We start from the raw sequence: 25,828 nt of genomic DNA on the forward strand, positions 1-25,828 counted from the left end.
TATATCATAGGTGGTAAGAATGTCTTTTTGTCTTCACACACTCACTAAATGCCACAATTATTTGTCCTCCACCAGATTAATGCTCACTGTAGTCCTGCTGACTACAGTCTTTCTGAAGGCATGAGTATGCTCTAACTGATTCCAATTACACACGTTAATTGATCAGGTATGGAGGTGAGAAAGGAAGCAGGATTTGAACTTTTTTCACCAGCTCTCTTTTTTCATTCTTTATACTACTACTAACTTTTTGTGTGAACAGCTGACTGCATTCAAGGAGAGACTGTTCTAGACTGTGCACCTTTATCCCCATATTTAAACAATCATCATGTCTCACCCCTCTCTATGACAGCAAGATTCTCTCCTTCAAGTGTGGCCTTCTGAACAGATGTAAATACTTTTGTACTTACTAAAATACTTTTAAATAATACTTTTGCCTTCAGAAGTGGTCGGACAACATCTCACACAAACTAGTTTCAAGCAGACCCTGGCTTTTAGCACTCAGAGGTAAAACTACAGCCTGTAGAGTTTTGTAAAACACATGGCTACTCAAACTCTGAAACATCACTCAGTAACTTGCAGCTGTTCCATTGAAAGAGAAGTTACCTGTCTCATACCCCATTCAGACAGACACAGTGTCGCGGGTTAAACTCTATCTGTATGGGTCAACCCGTGTCAGCCGACCCTCCTTCATGACCCTCCTCTTGACCAGGGTTGGAGGTGAGTCAACTACATGTAAATGGGGTCCTTGACATGGGTTGCCATTCAGGAATCTAATTGGTTGTGTTGTGGCGCACACAAGTATGACGACAAAAATTCTGCTCTGTTTGATTGTACCTTTGATTGAAGCTGATTGTAGAGTATTACTTGTTGCAGTAATGTTTTTAAGGTGGTCACACAAAGAAGAGAGTCCACATAAATCCAACCAAATAGATGATGATGCCTGAAGCAGCTCCATATTGTTGACTGCCTGAAGCAGCTTCACATTGTTGACTGTACAGACCATGTTAATTCCTCAGAGTACAAGCACCATCCACTTTTACTGACGTCACATTCAACTCCCAGCTGTAGTGGACCTGTGTCTTATGGGAATGGTGATGACGTGGGTTTGACCAGTGTCCAACAGTCTGATATGAATTTCCCCATGTCTCAAAGAATCACTAAAATCACTACAGCTGTGTACAGCAGCCCCCCCCCCCCCCCCCCCCTTTACCCTACTAGGTCAGACCTGTAACATTTCTGTAACACTTTGAACACAACTCAAGTCTGAATTCAGTTCTGTCAGATTAACATTAACATTATTTTGACTTTGTTTATGCCTTAAAAAGCACTAAGAATTAGAGGGAATGGACTGTCATAACATATTAACAATATTTTAAAACAGTGTCAAGATAGATATGTTATGTGACTGCAGAATTTATTTACCTACATGAAGTAACACTTATAGATAAAAGATTCTCATCATCAATCCTGGTTCTCTGTTGTCCTCCTCCATTCATCCCTCGTTTCCTCAGGGATCTCCTCCTCTATCCTCTTCTCATCCTCCTCTTCCTGCCCTCAGGGCCTGGATTCATTCGTCTATCTACACAGCACTGCTGCTGCTCCATCCATCCATCCATCCATCCATTCATTCATCCATCCATCCATCCATCTGTCTACATCAGTCAATCTATCATTCTATCCACTGACCTACTAGCAGTGCCAGCATTAACAACCTAGCAGCATTAACATCCAAGTGGGTAGCTCTGAGTCTGAAAAGTGAAGCCAATGTGGTAATTCCAGTAAGAACATTTTGTTTTAATGGCTTTAAGCCTGTTTTTCGCTAGCAAAAATTAGCATTAGCATTAGCACAGTTAAACATAGACCGTAAATGCACTGTACTAACCAAGCTGGCAGCTTCCCTCTCATCCAAATATGGTCACCTCTGGCTCCAAAAATCCAAGATGGTGATGGTCAAAATGCAAATTCGAGGCTTCAAAACGGAATGGGTTCACGGTGGCTACATCCATTATTTTTTTTACAGTCTATGGCTGAATCCTGATTCTTAACATGTCTGCTGGAAGCCTCCCTGTAGATGTAATGTGGACATTGGGGACAGGGACATCCAACAGGGAGGAAAGGCCAGTGGAGACCTGGGACATGCAGCTAGGATTATATACCTCAGATCTCCAGGCTGGACAGGGATGAAAAGAAAGACACCTGGGCCCATATTTATCAAGCATCTCAAAATGCCTCTCAGGAGTCATGCTGAAAGTGAACCTAAGAGTGTAAACATGCCTTTCAGCAGAATGCCTTTTACCACTCTCAGCTGCAAAAATTAAATTGCTGTAGTTTTCTGATAGTTGCGCTTTAAAATATTAAAGGTGTAAAATTGAAAATGTCCAAATTCTCTGATTCCAACTTCTCCAATGTGAATATTTTCTAGCTTCTTTAGTCCTCTATATCCTCTAAACTGAATATCTTTTTTTATTATCTATAGACTGTTGGTCAGGACAAAACGTCAAGACATTTGAGAACATCAACTTGGGCTTTGGGAAACAGTGATCGACTTTTTTCACCATTTCCTAACATTTTATGAACCAAAAAACCAATTGATCAATCGAGAAAATAATCAACAGATTAATCAACAGTGTTTCATCGTCCTCTCTTGTTTACTTGTGCTGATGCAAAGACAGCGGCCAATCATAAAAGACCAAGATTGTAATCTATTATATGATATTACAGATACAATACAACACTTTCACTTTCACAAGCGAGCAGGTGAAAGTTTTGCGAGCAGGAGAGCAGTGATAGTTGTGCGTTTGGGGATAACAGTCACACGCTCCTTCGGATTCTGTACATGCTCAAAGCATGGTTTTCTCCTTATAGGCTACAATATTGCTTGCGCAAGCAGAGATATTCTGTGCACTAGTACTGTGAAAGTGCACTCAAAAATAATATGCATGTGTGGCTGTTTGAGTTTTACATGCAGCTCCTCTGCACCCGTGCATGTGGATCTCATTTGCGCTCGCATATTTTGCTACTGATGTGCCATCATACACTAGGTTAACTCATGTGCCCTTACATGTGGGGAATATTATTTATTTATTGTTTATTACCATAACAATATGAACATACCTCTTAGATATAGCTCAGCTATCTTTCATTTTAATAAATGAATTATCAATTAAATAAACCCACCATTTGCACGGAAGAAGCTTGTTTTTTTTTCTGAGTGGTTTGGAAATGAATGAATCTACACATTATATGATAAGCTGTACCAGCTATCCAAGTTTAATCATCAGTGTTGCAAGACTATATATATTCGAGGTTGCAAGATTTTTGAGGAGAGCATGTGCTCTTGTGCATTCTGCACAAGGTCAGTCAAAAAATGATTTGGTATTTGCCACAGTGGTCCCTCATAATAGTCTCATTGTTGTCAATAAATATCTCTCCTCCCATGTATGTCTCTGCCTGAATGCTGTCTCCTGCAGCTCCTAAGATTAGGTTAGAAGACCTGTTAAGCTCTCCTGAATATCAGCACAGAGAGGAGTCATTTCCCAAGTTAAAAAGATGATAAAATGCTTTTACTCATACTCCTAAAAGTAGAACAAAAAATGCATCACTCTGAGAATGTTTCGCCAGTTTGGACTGATTTCCTAGAAGCTGAAATGTGGCCCTGGTCTACTTTGCTTAGTCAACCACCACCCCAATCAAGATCCAAATAATCTGCAACAAAATCATAAATATGGTGAACAGAATATTAATTTTGCATTAGCCTGAGTTTGTCTACTTCTATATTGTATTTCAGTTGATTTCGGTGTTATATTTAAATTCACTGAGATGAAGACATTATGATTTCAGGTCAAATGAGTGTTTTTTGCATTGTGCAGCAAGTCAAACTGTCTGTTCATGAATCGTAGGACATGTCTAGATAAATTTCATCTATACCTCAGAGAAAATTCTAAAGACAAGAAAATTAATTATCTGAAATCACTTGTACATGCCACTTACGAACAAATCTTCATGTTTGCTTTCTAAAAGTCTTCTTCTTCACTTCCTTTGTGGGTGCGTTGCTGTGCTTCTTTGTGCATTACCAGCACTAATTGTCAATCAGCGTGAGACTGGCGGCAGTTTCACGCTGATTGACGCAGTGAAAACATTGCAGTGCTGCTGGTGGTGAAAAAGTCCACAGGATACCTTTAACATCACTGTTTTTGAAAGTAAGTGCTGATCATTAAAAGGTTGGCGATTTTACTGCCAGATTTTGAAAACTGTGGACAAAAAAAGATACAAGAGTGGTGTGTGTGTGTGTGTGTGTGTGTGTGTGTGTGTGTGAGGAATCTGACAGGATTCAGCTCATTCATCTCTTAGTGCAGACGTCAAAGACAGTTGGTGCGATGGAGTTGGACTTCCTCGTAGTAAACCTTTCTGATCTGTTGTCATGTCCATGTTCACTGTCCAGTTTGCAGTTTGCATTTATGTTTGTCCTTTAAGTGTGTGTGTGTGTGCGTGTGTGTCTGTGTGTGAGAGAGAGAGTTTCTGCTCTAATGCACCTGCTCAGCCATTCAAACTGCACTAAACACAGCCTGAGGCACTTCTATCTTCTTCTCTCTACCTCTCTAAGCTCTACGTTCTAAGCTCCCTCTACCTCTCTCTTGCTGTCTCTGTCTCATTTTGTCTCTCTCTCTCTCTGTCAGATGCACACTGTCTCACCTTTCTTCTTCTGTCCTCCTCCATTTCTATTTCTACGTTGAAAGAATGAACACTTAACTAACTTTGACTGTGTGCATGATTGAATAGATGTGCTCTCACTCTCTCTCTCTCTCTCTCTCTCTCTCTCTCTCTCTCTCTCTCTCTCTCTCTCTCTCCCTCGCTCTCTCTCTCCCTCTCTCTCTCTCTCTCTCTCTGTCCTTCATTTCTTGTGTCAGAAAATCAATTTCTAGTTTAGCAAGAATAATCCAGTCTTCTCTCATCGCAGAGGCTGGCTGAATAATTCAACACACACACATACACAGGATGAAGACACACACTCTTCAGTAGTTTTTCAACTATTACCATGTTTGATTGAGATGAATTTACACAAAGAAAAAGTGACAACAGATCTACCAGCTCTCTTGCATTATCTATTTCTAATGAACATTGTCAGTATCAGATATTACTGGTAGCTTCTATCTCACATTGCTGGTATTGTAGTTCTCAAAATGAATACCAAATTGCTGCAGGTCCCTCTTGCCTCTTCTTAACATCAGAACAAAGACTGTGGACATACATGTGGCATCTATAACTTCACCTACAGGTTTTTAATCAGCACAGCTGACTGTCATAAGCTGAAAAATCTGTCAATCAGGCAAACAGGCCCAGGACACAATATTATATATATCCTGTGTTGTCAGCAAATCTTATGGAAAGACCAAAATCGACAACGTGTCAGTTCATCTCCAAATACTCTCTGACTGTGGCTCTCAGCACCAAGCCCACTGTTCCTACTGAAGGTGAATATTTTACAGCAGCTCATAAAAGTATAGTTTCAATTCTAAAAAGGGCTCAGTAATTTACTAAAACAGCTGGTTTCTGTTTTTTTTAGCAAACTTTAATCAATCTGGAGGAAATTGTGTATTTTTTAGGACTATTTTCAGCATCATCAGTTTTGGTCTCCTCACTGACCAAGAACCTTTTAAGAAAGTCAGGAACTTTGTCTGCATTTTGACTGAAGGAACCAGGAAATAAAGGAGGTTCTTAGTCTCTGAGGAAAGTTCCTGCTTTTGGTTCCATAGTTCCTGGAACTATTTGATCAAAAAGGGCTATTGTTTGACAGTAAGAAAAATATAGAAAAATTGTCTGCCACAAGAAATGACTACCTTTGGAGACTTTTGGTGACCATCAACGTTTCACTTCTTCCTCCATCTGCGGCTGGCAGAAGCTCTGAAAGCTTTACAGCAGCACCCCTTCACAGTTAATGCCATAAAGCAATGCCCCATTGTGCCATAAAGTAATCCAGCAGATTTTGACTAAGTAGCACCATGTTAGATGCAGTCTCCTCAATCTTGTTGCAGTAATGATAATAATATCTCAGAGGTAATGTGGCAATGAATCAGTGGGGGTAAAACAAAAAATATGTCAAATAAAGATAGGTAAAGATGTGCAAAACACAGAAAAATATTACTGTTAATCAGTAAAAAGACAAAAATCACTATAATTTTAATGGTAGAATAAAGGACATTGTTCCCCTTTTTTGTAAAAACTGGATAGAATAATTAAATTTGTTTTCTTTCTGAATTCTTTTTCTTAATAAAATGAAAAATTGGGTTTTCTGAGTGTTGTGCGTGTGTTGTGAAAGGTGTTGAGGGGATGGTCTTTCTTATTACAGCAGTATAATTACAACTTAATTACAACACCAACCCAGTGTGTATGTGTTTATATGTATGTGTGAGTCTATATAACACTGTAATGTGTCTGTGCATGAATATCAGTGTCTGCCTAAGTGTGTGTGCGTGTGTGTGTGTGTGCGTGTGCGTGTGCATGTCATTTGGTGCTCCTGATAGCTGATATGTCAGAAAATCAATTAATTACTTTTAAGCGGCAGTTAACTGCATCCGCACAATACACCCCATGAATTATAGACGAGGTGTGTGTGTGCATATACTGTGTGTGTGTGTGTGTGTGTGTGTGTGTGTGTGTGTGTGTGACAGAGAGAGAGATAGAACTGGCTGCTCTGTTAACTAGAGACAATTGCTAACTCCTCCGTCACTGATCAATTGATGAGAGTGCTTTGACTGAGGAGCTGAAGTGCCACTGAACAGACATACCCAGCTCTACTTTACATCACTGTTACCAGGTACTTCAATATGAATCATCTTTTTTATGTGTATATTAACGAACATCTGTTTCTATGACAGATCAAAACAATAGTGTTAAAAATACAGATTTATTACACCTACTTCAAATTACTGTTGTGTATTTCTGTGTTATTGTAATTGTGAACTGCCATATTTTAATTTCAACATGGTTTTTAGTTTTTTTTTCTTGTTTCTATTTTGTTTTTGTTTTTTTACTACAGTAAGACTGATGAGTTGCACATTCAGAAAGCAACAAATAAACCAAAGAACTTTTTTTTAAACAAAGATCAAATGTAAAAATAAATCCACGACTAGATCACGGGCACAAAATGGTAAAAGAAAATAAATATAGGCAAAAATTAAAGGTAATATAAAATACTGATTTAAAACGTTACATACTACGTATCAAGCCCAATTCTAGGTTATGTAATGTAATGATTCAATACAGTTTTACATGAAGCTTTCTTTCTGTCTTTCCATCCCCATTGGATCCCCATTAGCACCAGTATAAGCATTACCTATTCATCCTGGGATCTACCACACATATAGTCATACACACTTATACATACACACTATAACCACATAAACGCGACAAACAAACAAGCTCATCTCATAGGATTAACAAATAAAATTGTTATCCTTTCAACGGGACATTAAAGCCAAACACAAAATTCTTAATCAGTCACAACTTCTCAAGAATTCATAGCAAACTTTTTTCATACAAATAAATAGTCATTCTTAATAAACATACATTTTATTTCTTTCAGCTTTCACAAACACAATTCAGTTATGGTTCCTGTATTGTTTGGAGATACTGTTTTAACAAAAATTTGAACAGCTCTTCAGTATTTTCTTGAACAATATGCACTGGCAATGAGTTCCACCTGACCGTTGCTCTGTACACTACTGTTTTCTGTATCATATTTGTTTTAGTTTTAGGCAACATGAACCTCCTTCCTGTGGCTTTGCTCAGTAAAAAGATTCACTGAAAAGCAGCTTTACAAAGCAGAGTTGCACTCACTCAAGACAAAAAGACAAGACATCACTGACACTGTTGTATTAACCAACACATGGATACAAACACACTTTCATGTGTTTTCAAGTGATTAATCAAGGTTTGTTGAAGGTGTTTCTACATATTTTAATGACTGAAGCTCATTTACTACTATTGAACATTTTACTCATAGTTGCAATCTCCAAATACTGTTTTTACCTTAAAAACCTACATTACTATACATACATAACTGATTTCCGATGTATAGAGGAGGATTAGTGTAAAAAAAAAAAAAAGAAAAATCTTATCCTCTTTAACTCAACTCACAACTTTCACAATAGAATATTTAGCTGTAAGATTCATTAAATATATTTCAAATTCATGTTTTTCACTTTAGTCAAAGAATTCTGACTTTAAACTCAATTTTTAAATGTATCTTAGAACATGTTTTCATGTGGCCTTAATCTCTGCATAGATGTATAATTCATTCACAAAAATATATTAATCAGGCCTTGAACAACATGTGTATGTATTCTATAAATGCTAAATGATATTGTACAGACTATTCAACCTAAAAAGTCTGATTTTATCACTGAATTAAATTACTAATTTGATCTATTCTCAAATGAATTTTCTCTACATAAGAGTTTAGAGACAAGATGTTCAGAAAAGTGTAAATTCATTGAGGTTCAGTGTGCTTCAAAGTCAATGACATGTTAATTTAATTCGCTCAAATCTCTAATCTAATCTCTAATCTAAAAATTGTTCATATTAAACAACAATTAAACACCAAAATGTGTGGCTATCCTTTAGCTAGAATGTCATGAAGAGTTTAAGGTGCTGATGAGAGACGGGAGAGATAAAAACCAGAGGAAGTCTCCTTTTCCCCAGACTCTCTCTATCCCTTCATCGATCCCTCACTCAGGGTGGCAGAGTGTGTGTTTATGTGTGTATGTGGTATTGATCCTTGCCATGCCATTGTCACTGGCCTCAGGGTGGCCTCAACTCAGGGGACAGGGACAGACAGCCGCTGGCAGAGAGAGACAGAGAAAGAGAGATTTCTTTAACATTTCACCTCCAAAGATGATGATTACAAATAAGAAATGCAGTAGTTTAGTTTCACTTTTTTTTTTTTTTTTTTTTTTTTTTTTTTTTTTTTTTTTTTTTTTTTTTTTTTTTTTTTTTTTTTTTTTTTTTTTTTTTTTTTTTTTTTTTTTTTTTTTTTTTTTTTTTTTTTTTTTTTTTTTTTTTTTTTTTTTTTTTTTTTTTTTTTTTTTTTTTTTTTTTTTTTTTTTTTTTTTCACAACTCCATCTGGAAGACCTACCTATTTTCACATGTGTTTGTGGCAGCAGTATTAAACATGCTAAAAACATTTCAAGCCTTTTTATGTATTACAACATGTCATGTTTTATATAAATTTTCTTGACTTACCTGTTTTTTTATACTCTTTTGCATCTCAAATGCACTGCAAACCTTAAGTCGGAATGTCAAAGATCACTGACTTGCATTTAAGTCTTAAAATTAGCTCCAGCAGTGCTTGCGACACTCAGCAGCTTCAGTTGTGTTACCGCTTGTGGCTGGAGAGAGAAATATTTCCTTGGTCACAACCCAACCTGAAACAAAGCGTAGTTTTGTTTTTGAAATTCACATGAATGTCAAAGGCTGTTGAATGCTTTAATTTGCACTTTGCACCACAGATGTTGCACATACTGTACTGAGTTTTACAACTGATTGTAGAGTAATCACAGCTGTTAGAGTCCCATAAAGAAGAGATGAAGGAATGGTGTTTGTTTGATTCTGACTTTTTCAGTAGCTATGCAACTTTTTTTAATACCAAGTTGACAATATACAGATAACAGGAAATGAAGGGAGGAAGAAATACATGCATATAGGACCCAGGCTGGACTTGAACTGGGGAAGTTGCCATTCATGATCAGTATAGTAACCCCTACTCCAGCAGGGAGCCCCACTTTTGTCACTTCAATTAAATTACATTTGTTGGTTTATTTGACAGGTCCCTTGATTTTATAATACTAATTTCCTGGAAATTTTAGTAATTTACAGGTATGTAATGGTTAACTTTTAGGATTGTACAGAGAGGATGCTGCAATTTTGCACAAAGAAAAAAATGAAAAAGTGTTAAGTTGCTTTAGTTCATAAGTACCTACTCTCTATATTTGGGTTCATATGTAGTTGTTAATTTGTAAGAAGAAAAAATTACTTTTTTCACTGACAGAAATCACTTATTTGTCAGTATGTAGTTTTGTGTGTCAAATGATACATTAACCAACTAGGTTACAATAGGTTTACAGTAATGTCTTAAAAGTAGTTGCTGTTAATTCTCCAGACATTTCTTTGAAAGGGTTGTATAATTTGGTAATATACAGGAAATGTGCAGATTATAGCTATGTAGTTTTACACACAAAGGTACACACTGAAAACTAAATTTTTCTGTCAGTGAGAGAATTGGTAAAAGTCTAATTTATTAAGAATTTAACAACTATGTACCAAATATAATGAACTGGCACTCACCAACTAAACCAACTTGACACTTTTTTCAGTTTTTCCTTGTAATTTGTACTAAATTGCACCACCCTCTTTGTAAAATGTCTCTGTAAACTACATGCAAATTTCCGTGAAATTTGTATAAAATTAAAGGAGTTGAAAAAGTGTGAGGGCAACACTAATCATCTATCTGTCTGCCCAAGCAATTATGTTTCCAGAACCACACTATATCTTACCATCAACCTCCACACATACACACACACACTTAATATACATACAGAGAATAAGCTGAGTTTTGTGGACTTAGTTTTGGCTCAATATGAACACACACGCCTCAGATGACCACTGTGGTCACCATAACCCATAACCCTGTGACACACACACACACACACACACACACACACACACACACACATACACACACACTGTTGGTCTGAGGTTGGATGACATTGAGGGTTACAGGGAGTTTTTTCACACACAGTCACATACAGTGTCTCTCTGTGAAGCACACACACAAGGAGTTGTGGTGATGTCACCAGCCAAGGGACCTCTGGGAGAGACACTGTGGCAAGCTCAACATCTACCAATGTGTGCATATGCATGTGTGTGTGTGCATGTGTGTGTTCATAGTGGTCACCTTGAGGTTAGGTGGTGTATCTCTATGTTGCTTGAACCAATGGAAAGCAGTGGTTCTGTGAGGTAAGATACAACCGAACTCAAAGTGATGTCGTGTGGACTGAGGTGAGGCCTTGTGAATTTGAAAATCTCACCTTCCTTTATAATAACATAACAATTTTAGTTTTACTGTATGCATATTTATGAATACACTATGCAAAAAAATGTGTACTGTGTCTCAGTTTATTTCAATTGATGATTTGGTCTACATAATTGTTATTATAGAAACAAAAATTTGGTCCCGCATCACAGTAACACAACTGCCCTATAACCAACTGAAAAGACAATTATCAAGCTCAGATGAAAATGACACAACAATTTTTATTTTTTATATTGGTGTTTGATCATTTATTAACTTGAGTTATTTGTTTCATCTGTTAATATTTTCCTAAAAAGATGCTAGAATTGAACATCAATCAAAGAGTATGCAGTAAAAAAAACAATTGTCTCTGAAGTGAAGATGCTAATACAAATTATTAATCATAGAAAACTGAACATGATTAAGTTTAGTGCATTAATAGCTTGAAGGACAGCATGATAACAATTTTATCAGAATTTGTTATTTTCTAGATGTACAGTATATTAATGCAAGAAATACACTTTTGTCTTGTTCTTTTTGGTTTGTTTGTTTTTTGTTGTTGTTGTTGTTGTTGATGAATGACCTTTGACTTCTGAAACTAGACTTACGCCCTTGACTGAGCGCCTTATGGATCTTGGATTAACCAGCATACTGAAAAATTCAAATTTCCTTTTTCACTACACCATATAGACATTCAGTGCTTTCCTCTTTAGTGAGCAGTAAACTGAGATTTAAGAAAAATTATCATTATTTTGCGTTATTAACAAATGTATTGTTGCACGACTGTTATACAATGGGAAACCTCGCTACTGAAAGTATTTCATGCCATGGACACTACCTTTTTTGTTCTATTGTGGGAATTTTAACAGGTACTAGTGAATAAATTTCACAGAGTCAGTCAGTCAGAATTCTGACTCTGACTCAAATAAAATGACTGACAGTAAATAGAGAGGGATTTTGGACTACTTGTCAATGAAATATTTTTCAATATGGGTTTTTCAGGAAACACACAGGTGAAGCTAATATAAACAATAATTTCCATGTCACAGTGGGCCATTGTGCACTGTGCCAGGGCTCTGGAACAGGCCTAACTAAGTGGAATGCAGACATTTTTATGCTATTTATTATACCTGGGGCTCTCCTGTTTACATTGATAAAGATAATCAACAATTAGAATAACGTTGTAAGTGACTTTTACCACAGGCAGGCTTGTGGAATAATATGATTACTTATTAGGCCATACTCCAAAACACTCTCCTAAATTTTCTTCTTTTCTTTCCTTTCCTTCTTTTCTGCTGAGGTCCCTTGTCCTTCCCTTCTTTCTTTCTTCTTAACGTACCCTCTTTGGTGTTGCTAAAGACAGGTAGAGTTCAACCTGTATTTTTACTACATGTACTTTTCTTGTGAAATTCCCTTTAATTTTCTCTTGGGATTTGTATGTTTTTACCATTTTTTTAGAGAGAATTTTTAGATATATAGTATATCTTTATCCTCTCTGTTGTTGTTGCACTGCTGTTGGCTGGAAGGAACAGCATTTTGTTTTTTCTGTGTAAGCACATGCACAAGAAAATGACAGTAAACTAAATCTTGAAGATTCTGTTCATTTTTAGCTTTGCTAGCTAACTAGCTTGTTAAAGGCCCATAGCAATCATTGTGCGATGAAGCAAAATTAAACCACTATTAATGCTACACCGTTACAAGACATGCTAGCTAAAATCCATCTATACCAACCAAATTTTACAAATAAGATTCTAAAAAGAGGGAGGGAAGGAGAGAAAAGGGAAAAAATAATGACTTTCTTCTTTCCTTACTCTGCTGTAGCTTAAGAAAGGTAAATTTAGCTAATCTGAGGATTTTGTTGGTTTTTTGTTTTGATAGCTACCTACCTAGTCAGAGGCTAATGGCCACTGTGTTCAGTGCACATCTGACTAGGTGTTTGGGGAAGTCGTGGAGGACTGAGCAAAATAGGTGGAGTTTTCAAAACCTCTAGTGGGACCATATCATTTTGTTGTTGCCATCAACAAAAATGCATCTGTCCCACACTGCAAGCTACCTACCAACCTACAAGTTACCTGACTGCTAAAACATACCTGATATGCCTACTGAGTTGTGTTGTGTTGTAGAGAATTCAGACACTTTTCCTCCATTTTGCCTTCCTTGCCTGGCTGGCTGCCTCATTTCTATTGGCCACGTGGGTATTCTTCACAGTGTGCGCCCGTGTTTTGCTTGACACAGCAAAAAGCCATTGTGCCATGGTCCAAGCCACTGGAAATGACAGGTTTCAGAAGGCAGTGGTGCCGTTGTCATGTAGTGTCTGAAAGGGCTATAAGCAACCAATGTGGGACAAAGCAAAATGTGATCAATAGCCACTGTCATTGCTATAAGAGACATGTTAATTATTGCGTTTAAAACATTAATGGTAACAGTGATGGTTAGCATTTCATATACAAGCTAAAATCCATTTATAGGGCCCATCAACCAAATGTTACAAATATTGTTCCAAATGTAAGACAAAATCAAAAAATCAGCTATTGCCGAGTCAAACAATCGTATCTCTGAAATGTGTGACCTCAATTTTCAACCAGAACTTCCAAATAGCAAAAAAGTGGGCAGGAGGGAGGGAGGGGGAAAAGGGAGAAAATCATTTGAGTAGCTAAATGAAATTAGCAGCTTTAAAGAGCCTGAGGGCAAAGTGGAGTCGTGTCCCCCGTGGCTACGCTTTAGAGAAGGAGGGAATGAATTAAGCTTGACTGGATCCTCTCCTCCTTCTCTCCCTCGCTTCTTACTCCCTCACTTTATTCTGTTTTTTACTAATATGCAGGGAGGGAGAGAGGGGGGTGAGGAGATGAATGAGGGGTATAAAAGCAGTTGGTGAAGGTGAACACAGGCTGTATCTCTCGCTTTGCCAAGTTTTCTGACCCTCTTTTAAGTATTGACTTTATATTTTGGACTTTGGACTAACATAAAGTTAAAAAAAAGTATTTCATTGTTTCCTTTTTTCCTGTTCTTTTTCTTCCCATTTTCTCCCGTTTCCCTCTTGCTGTTTTCCCACTTATTATTATTTTTCCCTTGATATCATCTGTTCTATTCCTTTTGGTGCATTGGAAACTTGTCCCCAGCCATTGCTGTATCTGTACCCAGGATTGAAGGATGAACCCTGGGGCTTTCTCCAGCTCTGGCCCCCTGTCCTGGGCCATGTACCTGATGAGGAAAGGCCGGACAGGCAGCGGACTCTTTGGTAAAGCTAACTCTTCTTGACACCTCATAGTTATCATCACCGTCACATCTGGTCTTTCATACTAGTTTTCTATTTTTATTACACTGAAAGTCTTTTGCCATGTATTGCATGTTGTGGTGGAGAAATATTACCTAAATGTTAATTTCTGTGATTATGTTGTTCCAAGAGGCATGTCACATAGTTTAATATTCTACTGACACTTCTATTGACATGAACACTGGCTTCTCAGTACAAACTCTGAGCACTTCTACTGATGTAGCTGGGGTTGCAGTGCCTTGCTCAATGGGAAACTGAAGTAATGACTTGCTGGTCAGATGTCATCTCTGTACTGTTCCATTATACTTCTCAAATTCAGATTATTGGATATCAAGTTTTCTTTGGTGGTTTGGCTTTAGTTCTTTGAGAGGCTTCAGAGGTCCCGGATGGGATCCAATAGTTCTTTAGAGAGTTCTACTTGTTGTTCAAGTAGTTCTTAGAGATGTTTCAGAGGTGCGCTCAGATTCCACTGCGTTCGTGAGAGGGTTCTATGGATCTGTCATGTAATTGCAGTGGCGTATAGATGTTTGACATGTCTTTGCGGTGTTCCAAGGGATCTTTTCAGGGGTTCCAGGATGTTTTGCAGCAGTTTGAGGGATACGTAAAAAGTTCTCAAAGAATTAGCACTTCATAGCACTCAGGCATTGACTTAAAGGTGACTCAAGTGGAGAATGCTCAGACAATGGTAATTATGGGTTGTGAGCTTTACATTCTCATGATAATTTTAAGTATTTTTTCAGAATGCAATTTCTTGGTGGTTGAGTGATTTAATGGAGGATGATAGTATGGAGGATAAAGCATTTACTGTGTAGATTTGTTGGTACATGAAGGTGTAAATGGAAATAAGTCTTGGACTTGGACTTGGACAGTAATTGTGTTATCTTTGACATTTTTGTAGTTGTGTGTAATTTGCTGTCCTCTTCCTCATAATGTTAAATAACCTAAATGCAGTTCTGAGAAAATACATCCTGAAAACTAGGTTGACAGGTTGAAATGTTACAAATTAAATCTAATAGGTGTCCCAAGGAGCTAGTTATAAAAAAAAAAGCACTGATCATATTGGCTTTTTATTTTGATTTCCTATATGAAACTTTTTTGGGGGGCAATATTTTTATACATGACAAATGACATAATTGAAAACCCAAACGATGTGCTCCCGTTGGATGTGCACTTTAGATGGCCGATACTAATATTAGCTGGACTGAAGCTGCAAGTAGATCTTCATTGTTTTCAATTACTGTGTTCCTGTTATGGCGGGGAACAATGTCAGTGCAACAATTAGAAAAACATATTTATGCAAAACACAATTCATCAGTGAAATCATAACAGCACATCCACATATTGTTTTTATTCTATGGGAATTCTATATATTTTACATTGAGGAATATTTGGTATTTATTTGACTGATCCACTGATGGAGGATGGAGGTTTTTTTTACTGTAGCTGATAATATCAAGCTGGTATCAATAGCTTTGAAAGGTGATTGTGACTGTGTATTGATAATGGATCAAAGTACACTGAGAGGCTCATGTTACAGCCAGTCAGTGGGAAAAGCTGGCTGAGTGAAATCCAACTCCTCTCCCTCTCTCTCGTTCTTTCTCTCTCTCTCCTCAGTTTTACATGCCTCTTCATACATCTATGCAGTATTTTCATTTGATGAAGTATTTCCTCATAGAAATATTTAACTTCTATCTTCAAGTCATAAAGATTGCAAAGGACTGTATAGCAGGGCTGTTTTTGTCAAAACTGCTAAGATCTAGTCCTTTTTATTTTAGGGAATTTATGCATTGCATTTGGTTATAAAATCAATTATTTTACATTTTGAACTAAATATTAAAATTCCAGACATTTTGCAGCAAGCTGAGGTATCTTAAAGCATCATTTTCAGACCAGTGCCACATATAACCAACAGGATATACGCATATGATACATGAGAATATGAATTGGTATAAGCATCAAAACCCACTTTGTTTCTATAAAATCTGTCCGTATATTTTGCATATGGCCTAAGAATTTCACAGATATATAGTTTTTAAGTGTGGTAATATGAGGAATAAATGTCAAGTGTCAGATTTAATGACACTAACTTCATGAAATTGTGCTTAGCTGGCAGTTAAATATGTTCTTGAAGGAAAATTGTTCTGAATCCCAGTGGGGGGGTGTAAGGAAGGTATTAATTAGTATCGTTTATCTTGTATCAGGCTCTCTATGTAAATTAGCAATCAGTGATTATGTGATTTCTATACAAAAATCTGAAAATGTACCTCAACATCCACACATCATTATCTGCAGATAACGAGTAAAGAAAAAAAAAAAACAAGTAGACTGATAACGAGGGAGTGAAAAATAGATATTTCCAAGGGCAAATCACGTCACGTCCATCTTGGGACAAAACAAGAGAGGAGGCATTTACATTTTTTATCATTGCCCCTTTGGCTACTGAAGGATGGATGCAGAGGAAGACTGGCATTTTCTTAAAACTCCTCCCACAGCCACTTTGAGGCAGACAGCATGTTGATTTAGCTCAAATCAAACTGACTGACTCCCAAAAAGGCCTCGCTGAAATAGGACTGTAAACTACCTTTAATGTTGAAAGAGGATTAACACAAGTTTTTATATATATATTTTTTAATAAAAGACTACTAACTCAGTCATCTTCTTTATTTAACCAGCTTTGATTAAAAAAAATACCCTTCTTAAATTTAAAATTAGTATCGTACATTTTGGTTAAGTTTCTCTATCTGACATACTTTAGCTCCAAAACTGACAGATAACTCTAAATACCAGACTCATGAAGATGTTGTATGGAAGTAAATAACTGAACACCAAAAAGTGAAATTACTACTTAATACTTATGACTGAATGTATGGCCTTGAAATATTTTACTTTGAAAACCGTTTGTCTGAATTTATGTGGTTTGAATTGCCCTCTTTGAAATGTACAGGAGGTCATTTTAAGCAGTGTAATTAAAATAACTTGATTTGAAGTTTAAGATTCTTCATCCTTTACTCTTTTGATTTTTTGGATTCACAAATTCTCAGAGAAAATTCAAGTGTCCAGTATTCAGCAAATGACAAATGGACAAACCACATGTGCTGATGAAGATATTTGATGTGCTCAAACACCTCCAGAAAAGGTGAGAACATAAAGTTGAGATTGTTGAGTCAACTGTATTCAAGTTCCTAAAACTCAGCTGGTCATTTTCAAATTTAAAAAGGTTGTTCAAATGCGGTGAAATTCAAGATGAAAAATTTGAACTTTTCATGAGGGATAAGCTGTTTATTCTGAGTAAAATCAGTTTGTTCAGTCAGGTTATGTTTTGTCAGTCAACCTGTAAACTTTTCAATTTGAATTTGTGAACCAAAAAAATTGTAAAACTTCAAAGCTGTAAAACTCTCTTTTGGAAATTTCAAAGAGAGGATTTCAAACCAAAGAAATTCACATAGATGGTTTTCAAAGTTAAATATTTCAGTACTAGGCTAATTCAAATTTCAGCATTTTCTATTCAAAGCTATAAAGTAGATACTGTATTTTTTAAAGTCAATTTTAATGTTGGCTTGTGTAAGAAAGTGTCATATTGTAACAGATATAGTAGCATATTCATATATAGCAACATTTTGATATGCTGTAAATAATACCAGTGTTGACACGGTGAAAATAAAACAAAACACTTTAAAATATCTATTTTTTGCTTTTGACATATTCAATTTTTCATAAGTAGCATCTTCTTTCAATTAATTTGAACCATTTGGAAGCCATTTCAATCAATCAGTCCATTTTTGCTTTCACCAAAACATATGATGGAGAGCTGAAAGCTCCATCAAACAACTGTGATGGTACAGTACACAGCTGCTTACTTATCATTTCTTCACATAATCATATAATGATGAAATTCTCTCATCGGTGTTTTTTCATAGCAAATCTTATCTCTGCTTCAAGCGAATTCAAATGTCTGGACCCAAGCAACATCTCTGCATGAATGAGAACAAGCTGAAAATTAAAGGAAAAGTATGACGAATTAATCAGTTATAAATATATAAGATGTAGAATATTGCTCTATTAAATCACAATCATCATTTGAATCAATGTGATGCTGAAAAAAACATCTACGTTAGTAAAAATTTTATGTAATCTTTATTTAACTAGGAAAGCCGAATTAAGATAAAAAAAATATATTTTTTAAATCCTGGCCGAAGTGAGCAGCAATAACAGTGAGTTACAGACAATAATAACACATAGATTACAAAATATACTACAAATCAGAATAAGACAGAAAAGCCGGCATCGTAAAACAATATAAGAAGTGTCTACAACCTTAAAAATAAATAAGACCAATTCTAAACAATAACATGACGAGACTAACACATTAAGACTCCTTAAAAAAAAGAAAAACTTCAACAGCCAGTTTCTGCAGCAGTAATATAAATTCAGAGAGAAACCAAATATAATATAATATAATATAATATAATATAATATAATATAATATAATATAATATAATATAATATAATATAATATAATATAATACAAGTAATATAAATGTGGTCTCCTACTGTGAACTCATCATTGTCTGTGATCCAACATCAGATTTTATTGAAGCAAACTGCTGTTAGAAAATCATATTTAAATTGGCAAGTGGCTCCAAATAATTCAAGCAATGTTTAAAGTTATATTTTTACTGTTACTCATAAACAACACCATAAAAATCCCACTTTTTAAATGGAGTCTGAGTGCAGTGCTTGTGTATATTCTCTGGCTTTGCTGTTCATTCATCAGGTTTTCAGGAGGCAACGTAGGAGGCAACATAGGAAGATTGTCTCATGACTTAGATCACCTACTGCCCCCTATCGTCTATATCCGGTACTGACAGCCAGGTTTGGCTTTATCGTTGTTATAACAAGTCACAATGCTAATACCAATGTGTAATATTTCTCAGTGGATATCAGGGAGTGCGGACTGTCAAACATTAGGTTTTTTTTCAGAAAATGCAGGGTACTGCTGCACTTTAGAAAATGTCTATTTGGACAAACATAAGAAGGAAAGAGATAGATGCAGAAAGGAAAATTTCTTGCATGTGTTATTAAAATTTGGGAGATTTGTAAATGCTGTTTTGATATAATTTGTGAAAAAGTCAAATCGACTTTATTTGATTTGAAGTAACTGTTTTTAATACACTTGTCTGCGAATTTGGCTCACTCTTCTAGACATAGACATGACACATGATCCTACATTGTATATCATAATGTTGTATTTGATCACATAGTGTGAATTCAAAGAGATGCAGCCAGTTTTTGCCAGTTCTTCAAAGTAGGAGGAAGTGCAGCTCTGTGTGCCTCCCCCTCGCTTTTTCCTCTAAACCCCGCCTTCTCTCGGACGGACCTAGCGCTGATTGGTCAATCGCCTTCCAGCGACAGCCAGCGGCGAACCTCTCCATTGGCTGAGATGGCCAGATGAAATGCAAATCCAGAGCTCTGCCGGTAAAAGCCTGGCGCTGTAAACCGGGATGACCACTGATTTAAGGGCAGGGAGACAGACAGCTGCGGGGTGGAGAGAGAGCGCGGTTCATTCGGTAAAGGCTGTTACAGTTAAGATGAAACAAGATTTAAAGTAAAATTTGTGCAGATTCTCTTCCTGTTTTGTCCGTTTCCTTCCACTTTTGATACCCACCATGTGTTAGAGCTGCGAGAAGACAAGGAGCTTTGAAGACGTTCCAAAATTCACCACAAGTCTCAAACTGACTGTTATTCCGTATGGAGAGCACGAGAAAAACTCGCTTAAGTGTTGGAAATCTGTTTTGGACATCGTTTTGTTGCATCTGCGCACGGTCTTTTACACACAACGGCTAAATCCGGCGCGTGAGGACGGGATAACGCACCGCAACCGGACACATTTTTTACGGACAAATAAGAAGTTGACGAACGTGAAAAGTCATCGACAAATCATCAGAAAAGAATCTACCTCGTGTGCTGCAAACAAGAGGAAATCGGGAGATTTATACTGAAGATCAGGGAAATTGATAATCTGTGGACGCACTGTGGCGCACAAATGGTGTTTCTTTGGGACGCAAAATACGGTACAGGTCATTTCTTTATGAAAGTGCAATTTCAAGATTTTCTTTGACGCTTCTATAAAAGTATGAGTCGCTGTTGTTGACAGCATCACCTCAATCAGTACGCTGTGTAAAACAGTGAAGAAAACTAATTCATAATTCATCCCAGTGTCCCTCATCTTTGATATTATGCATTTGATTTCATGTCCATTCCAGTCAACATTTGTGAGTCATCTGATCAGGTCGATTTTAGTTTTGCCTCATCGGTTTTTGGAAAAAAAAAGAGAGAGAGAGACAGACAGAGAGAGAGAGAGAGGGACGGAGATAGAGAGAGAAAACGTTTTCTCCAGTTAGCACCGTCACACTGAAAATATGCCTCTCTCTCTCTCTCTCTCTCTCTCTCTCTCTCTCTCTCTCTCTCTCTCTCTGTGTGTGTGTGTGTGTGTGTGTGTTTGATAGTGTTGTTTGGGAGTCTTCTTTCTTCCAAAAGATTATTAAAACAACTTTTCGTAAAATATACCAGGCGCTCAGTTTTAATATAATGTTGAATGGTTCCCCATACCGTGCTGCTTACCCCACTATAATTGCACCTTAATGAAATAATACCTTAATATAATATAGGATAGTTTAGTAATAGTATAGTAATATATTATTAGCCTACTATACTAATATGATGTGATTCATGTAATTATGATGCCTTTATAGCAGACGTTGTCACTGGGGTTAGGACCACCAAATGTACAGACTGTGTACAGGAAATGTCTAGAATTTTTTTGGTATATTTGTAATAAAAACACTAAGTTAAATCGTTTTGAAATATATCACAATTTCTACTTTGAGTGTCCCACATGCTCATAATATCAAATCAATAAAATAATGTGATTATTTTTAACATTTCTGCAGTGTCATGAGATTTTTGGGACTTAAAATGCTTACAGGTGATAAAGCATTTTGTATATGAACCACAAAACACTTGTAACCTGTTATGTTAAGTGCCATTTTATGATAAACTGAACTTTAGAGATAAAGTCCTTAACCTCAGTTCTGCTGTAGCAAAAAGTCTGATGGTTCAGCCGTTTGGTGCAGGGTTGACCCAGGCCATAAGCACAGTCTACAATCCCTCTGCTTCCTCGACAAAACCAAACTTTGAATGAAAGTGTACTGACCAACAGCAGTGGTATTAGGGATATGGCGACTAACAAAACAACCATGGAACAAATTACCACATTTTAGCAAAAAATTTCAAAAGTTTCACACTTGTAATCCTTCCTCCTGAGAGCTTTGGGGGCCTTCACCAGCGACTTAGTTTTCCTCTGCTCGTCTGGTGTGTAAATCTGACCTGGAACTTTTGCTTTTAATGTCTGAGACCCCAAATGTTTGACTTTTTTTCCTGGGACTTTTGGTTGGGTGTGTGTAGACATTCATCTCAGTGAGGATCCAGCTGTACAGTATAGTAGCAGTGGGAATGTTTCAAACTGTAAACTAAACTCGAAACCAACAGCATGTGGCTTCAGTTGTGGGTTGGCTAACTGACAAACCAACAGAGCCACTGACTCTGCAGACAGATTGACTGACTGACTGTGTGGCTTTTTACCCTGCTTATTTATCAGATTTACACTGTTTCACTCACTTCCCTGACTTGATGAGGTTGTCTTTAGTACTGTATGTTACATGAATTAAACCGGAAGAAGTCACCCTCAATTTAACTTGGATTCTCTGTTGATAGTGTGCCACTTTTCTCCCAGTTATTTATTTAAAGATTTGAAAAAAGATGGATGACTGCAGGAGTGTTGTTGTTGTCTTTAGTTTGATGACTACACACTCTGGTATTCAGGCCGATGTGACCAAGCTGTGTGTCATCATGCACTGTATATGTGTAATTTAATCTTCTTTGAGTTTCATCTCTATGGATGTGTTGTGCTGTATTTTATACATCCTGTTTTTATCTGTTACAGGGAATTTTAGTGATATGTGTGATCTCAAGCTCTCGTTTTAAACGGGAAAGGCTGAATATTAAGAATTTTTATTCAACGATCATATATACATATATATATATATATATATATATATATATATATATATATACACACACACACACACACGGTATTTACAGATCCTTAAAATGATTTTTTTAGTAATTAAAGGTCTGATATTTGGCTGTATTTGTTTATTCTACCACTTCAACATCTCCAGTGTGGAGATATTTAGAGCAGCATAAACGGAAATATAATGAATGTAACCTCATCTGTTCTCTCCCAGACCCAGCCCCCGGCCGGCGTTACACTCCCCCCTCCACCACCCTTGCCTCGGGGGGGAAGATGACCGAGGCCCTGCCCTTGGGTGCCCAGGAGGCTGGAGGTGGGGCCGCTCTGATGGGCAAACTGCGCATGGCCGACCGCGGCATGGTGGAAGTACATACAACTCTAAAAATACACTCACTGAAATTGTCATAACATCCAATATCTAACACTTCCTGTCAGCTCCCTGTTGATACTCTAAAACTCAGCACAGTTCATAGTTGGGGTTAGAAGGTGACTGTGTGTGTTTTTTTCAGGTGATCTCGGATCATCCAGGAGAGCTGGTGAAGACAGACAGTCCCAACTTCCTCTGCTCTGTGCTGCCCACACACTGGAGGTGTAACAAGACTCTGCCCATTGCTTTTAAGGTGTGTATGTCAAGCACAGTTCCCATTCCCTTTATACTTCCACTCCGCTACATTCATCTAAAAGCCATAGTAACTTAACAATTTAAGATTCTACAAAACACATTATTAACAAATAAAATATGTTTCATTCATATATATTAAATAGGTAGAAAAATGAGCACCGCCTTGGCCAGCTAGAACATTAAAACGCTGCTTACATCAGTAATAATATACATACATAAATACATACAATAATATACATATAACAATATAACATGTTGAAAGGAACTATTCTACAGATGAATACTTTTATTTTTGATTTACACAGTTTATTTTGACGATAATACTTCTGTACTTTTACTTATAATGGAGTACTTTTACACTGTAGTACTTCTACTTTTACTAAAGTTTAGCATCTGAATAATTCATCCACCACTGCAAATAACAGATGTAAAATAGTTTGTCTGTATCTTTTTACTTACACACATCAAATACATGACAGGACACACCGATTAGTATTTTCATTATCAGTTACTCTGTTGATTATTACTGTAGGCCTATTTGTCTTGAATGACCGTCAGTCCACAGCTCCAACATATTCACTGTACTGGGATATAAACAAGTGTGATTCCTCGCACTGAAGAAGCTGGAACTAGAGAATGATTGATTGGTTTGTGATTGGTGTTTTTGCTTTATGAATAACTCAACCAATCAATTAATAATATTGATTATCAAAATGGTTGTTTATCAATTTTGGCTAATTTATTCATCAACCAATAATTTCAGCACTGACATCTAATTGAGGCGTTTCACAGCTGTAACTGAAAGTAATGTATTATTCTGTTTAAGCAATTCTGTTCCCTCCCTAAACTCCCTAAACAACAAAAATGTTGCTGTCCTGTGAAAACAGGACAATATCTCCTTTTCTCCTCCTCATTTCTTTTTCTTGAGCTAAAGAAAACAACCATGTTCTCAGCTTTGTGATTATGTATTTTACAGACTATTCAGTTCGATTTTAAATGGTTTGTTTTACTCAAAAAGAAGGAGAATTTTCTCAAACTCACCGTATTTGGAGATACATGGATTTCACTAGAAAGCAATGAAAAGTCTGATCAGGGAATTAATGCTATTGCAGGTGTGTAAGCATCTGATTTCTGGTAGAATATGATGCATCAAAGTATTTTCTAAAACAATCTTTTTTTCTTTCATTCATTTTTATGTATATTAGTGAAACAATCTATCATCAGTGTTTTACATGTACAGAACAGAAGATATGATGGCTTGAATATTTTGCAGTGTATTCCCTCATGTATCGATGTAAGTGGATGTGGACGGCTTTCCTGCACTTTGAGACAAAATGCATTTGTGGAAAAGCAGCTTTTAGCCACAGAGCTGAAAACAACTGATTGATTTATTGAGTTTTATGCATTAGTGTTCGCACATGCATGTATGTTTGTGTTTGTGTGTGTGTGTGAGTTTGGTGCATTATGCATCATTATGGAGTGTCATGAGCAGATGTCACTGCCTCTTACTGACAGTGGATGATTCTTATGATGCACACACACACAAACACATAGAGACACACACACACATTTTACGTAATATTGCACACACGCAAATGTAGTTGCATACATGACGACACACAAGCTTAACTGTAGGTACACACACAGGTACAGTATGTATGTATAAACAGGCATCTGTTTTAAGAATGCACACACACATGCATACACACACACACACACACACACACACACACACACAGACCTTGGCCTGAGAGCTTCATAATTGTTTCCTTTATCTTGTTTATTCTGCTGGACTAGTTTCATGCTCCATTGCTACCAGTCTCTCTTGTTTGACCGAGCCAAATGTGTGTGTGTTTGTGTGTGTGTGTGTGTGTGTGTGTGTGTGTGTTAGTGCGCTCTTTCCTCCTGTCCCAGTTCTTGAATGTAAACTATCTCCAGGCTAAGACCCATATTTTCAAACCCAGCAAGTCAGCACAGCTTTACTAGAATTTCATTGATTCACATTCCACTGCAGGCTCAGATCAATACTGTCATTTGCTGATTATAGGGACATCAACTTATTGAAATTTTAACTCAAGACCATTTAGATTGTAAACGTGAATATCACGAGCGAGTATTCCCAGAAAAAAATGCTGTTCTTTGATTTTAAGGAGATGATTAAGGGGGAAATCAGAGGTTTAACCAAAAGCTTAACTCAAAGGTGTCCCATTCATGGGGCAGCTGTGGTTACTCTTCTGGAGAGCTCAGGGTTACAAGAGAAACCATCCATAGTACGGTATCTGTGGTGGTCATTTGCACACTGATGGTTGAGTGTGATTAGAGTTAATATGGAAATCGGCCTCCCTCGCTCTGTATTTGCGTAGGTGTGAAGGAGGAGAATGTGCTCTCTAGTGCGCTGAGCGTCACACATTTCCATTTTACGCATGTGTTTCGGGAGAGGTTAGATTTTCAAAAAGGAAAATTATTTACTTTATTTCAAAATTTCCATCTTTTACAAGAAATTTGAGAGCTCAGAGGTCTAAAGCTGCTTGTCTCTCTATGTGACTTTGTATATTTATTTAAGACCAATAAAACTGACCCTGGATGTAAAATCTGTTAACCCCTTAGCATTTCATGTCCACCTTCCTTTAGATACATGAGCATGAGCTTATGCAAACTTCATTATCATCTGATAGGTTAGGGCCCCTCAGTGACTAACAACGGATCAGACTGTTTGTTCTGTGCAGCTTCCAGCTGTGTAACCCGCGATGGTCTCGGTCTTGGAAATGCTG

The 25,828-nt window shown here is 36.9% G+C and overlaps 1 protein-coding gene across 4 annotated transcripts in view; it reads left to right on the forward strand.

Annotated features, from left to right (window-relative positions):
• Window positions 1-25,828, forward strand: part of runx1 (RUNX family transcription factor 1) — an 82,445-nt gene that overhangs the window by 28,771 nt on the left and 27,846 nt on the right. The window contains exons 1-3 of one of the 4 annotated variants that reach the window (XM_044345141.1): window positions 14,195-14,307; window positions 22,650-22,801; window positions 22,945-23,055. In XM_044345141.1, coding sequence (XP_044201076.1) covers window positions 14,220-14,307; window positions 22,650-22,801; window positions 22,945-23,055 — 351 coding nt within the window. In that variant the 5' untranslated portion in view covers window positions 14,195-14,219. Of the gene's footprint in view, window positions 1-14,194; window positions 14,308-19,727; window positions 20,415-22,649; window positions 22,802-22,944; window positions 23,056-25,828 lie in introns of those variants that run through there. The other 3 variants (XM_044345139.1, XM_044345140.1, XM_044345138.1) reach the window with 3 other exon arrangements.

The sequence above is a fragment of the Thunnus albacares genome, chromosome 24 (genome assembly GCF_914725855.1).
Source record: "Thunnus albacares chromosome 24, fThuAlb1.1, whole genome shotgun sequence".
Classification (NCBI taxonomy): Eukaryota; Metazoa; Chordata; class Actinopteri; order Scombriformes; family Scombridae; genus Thunnus; species Thunnus albacares.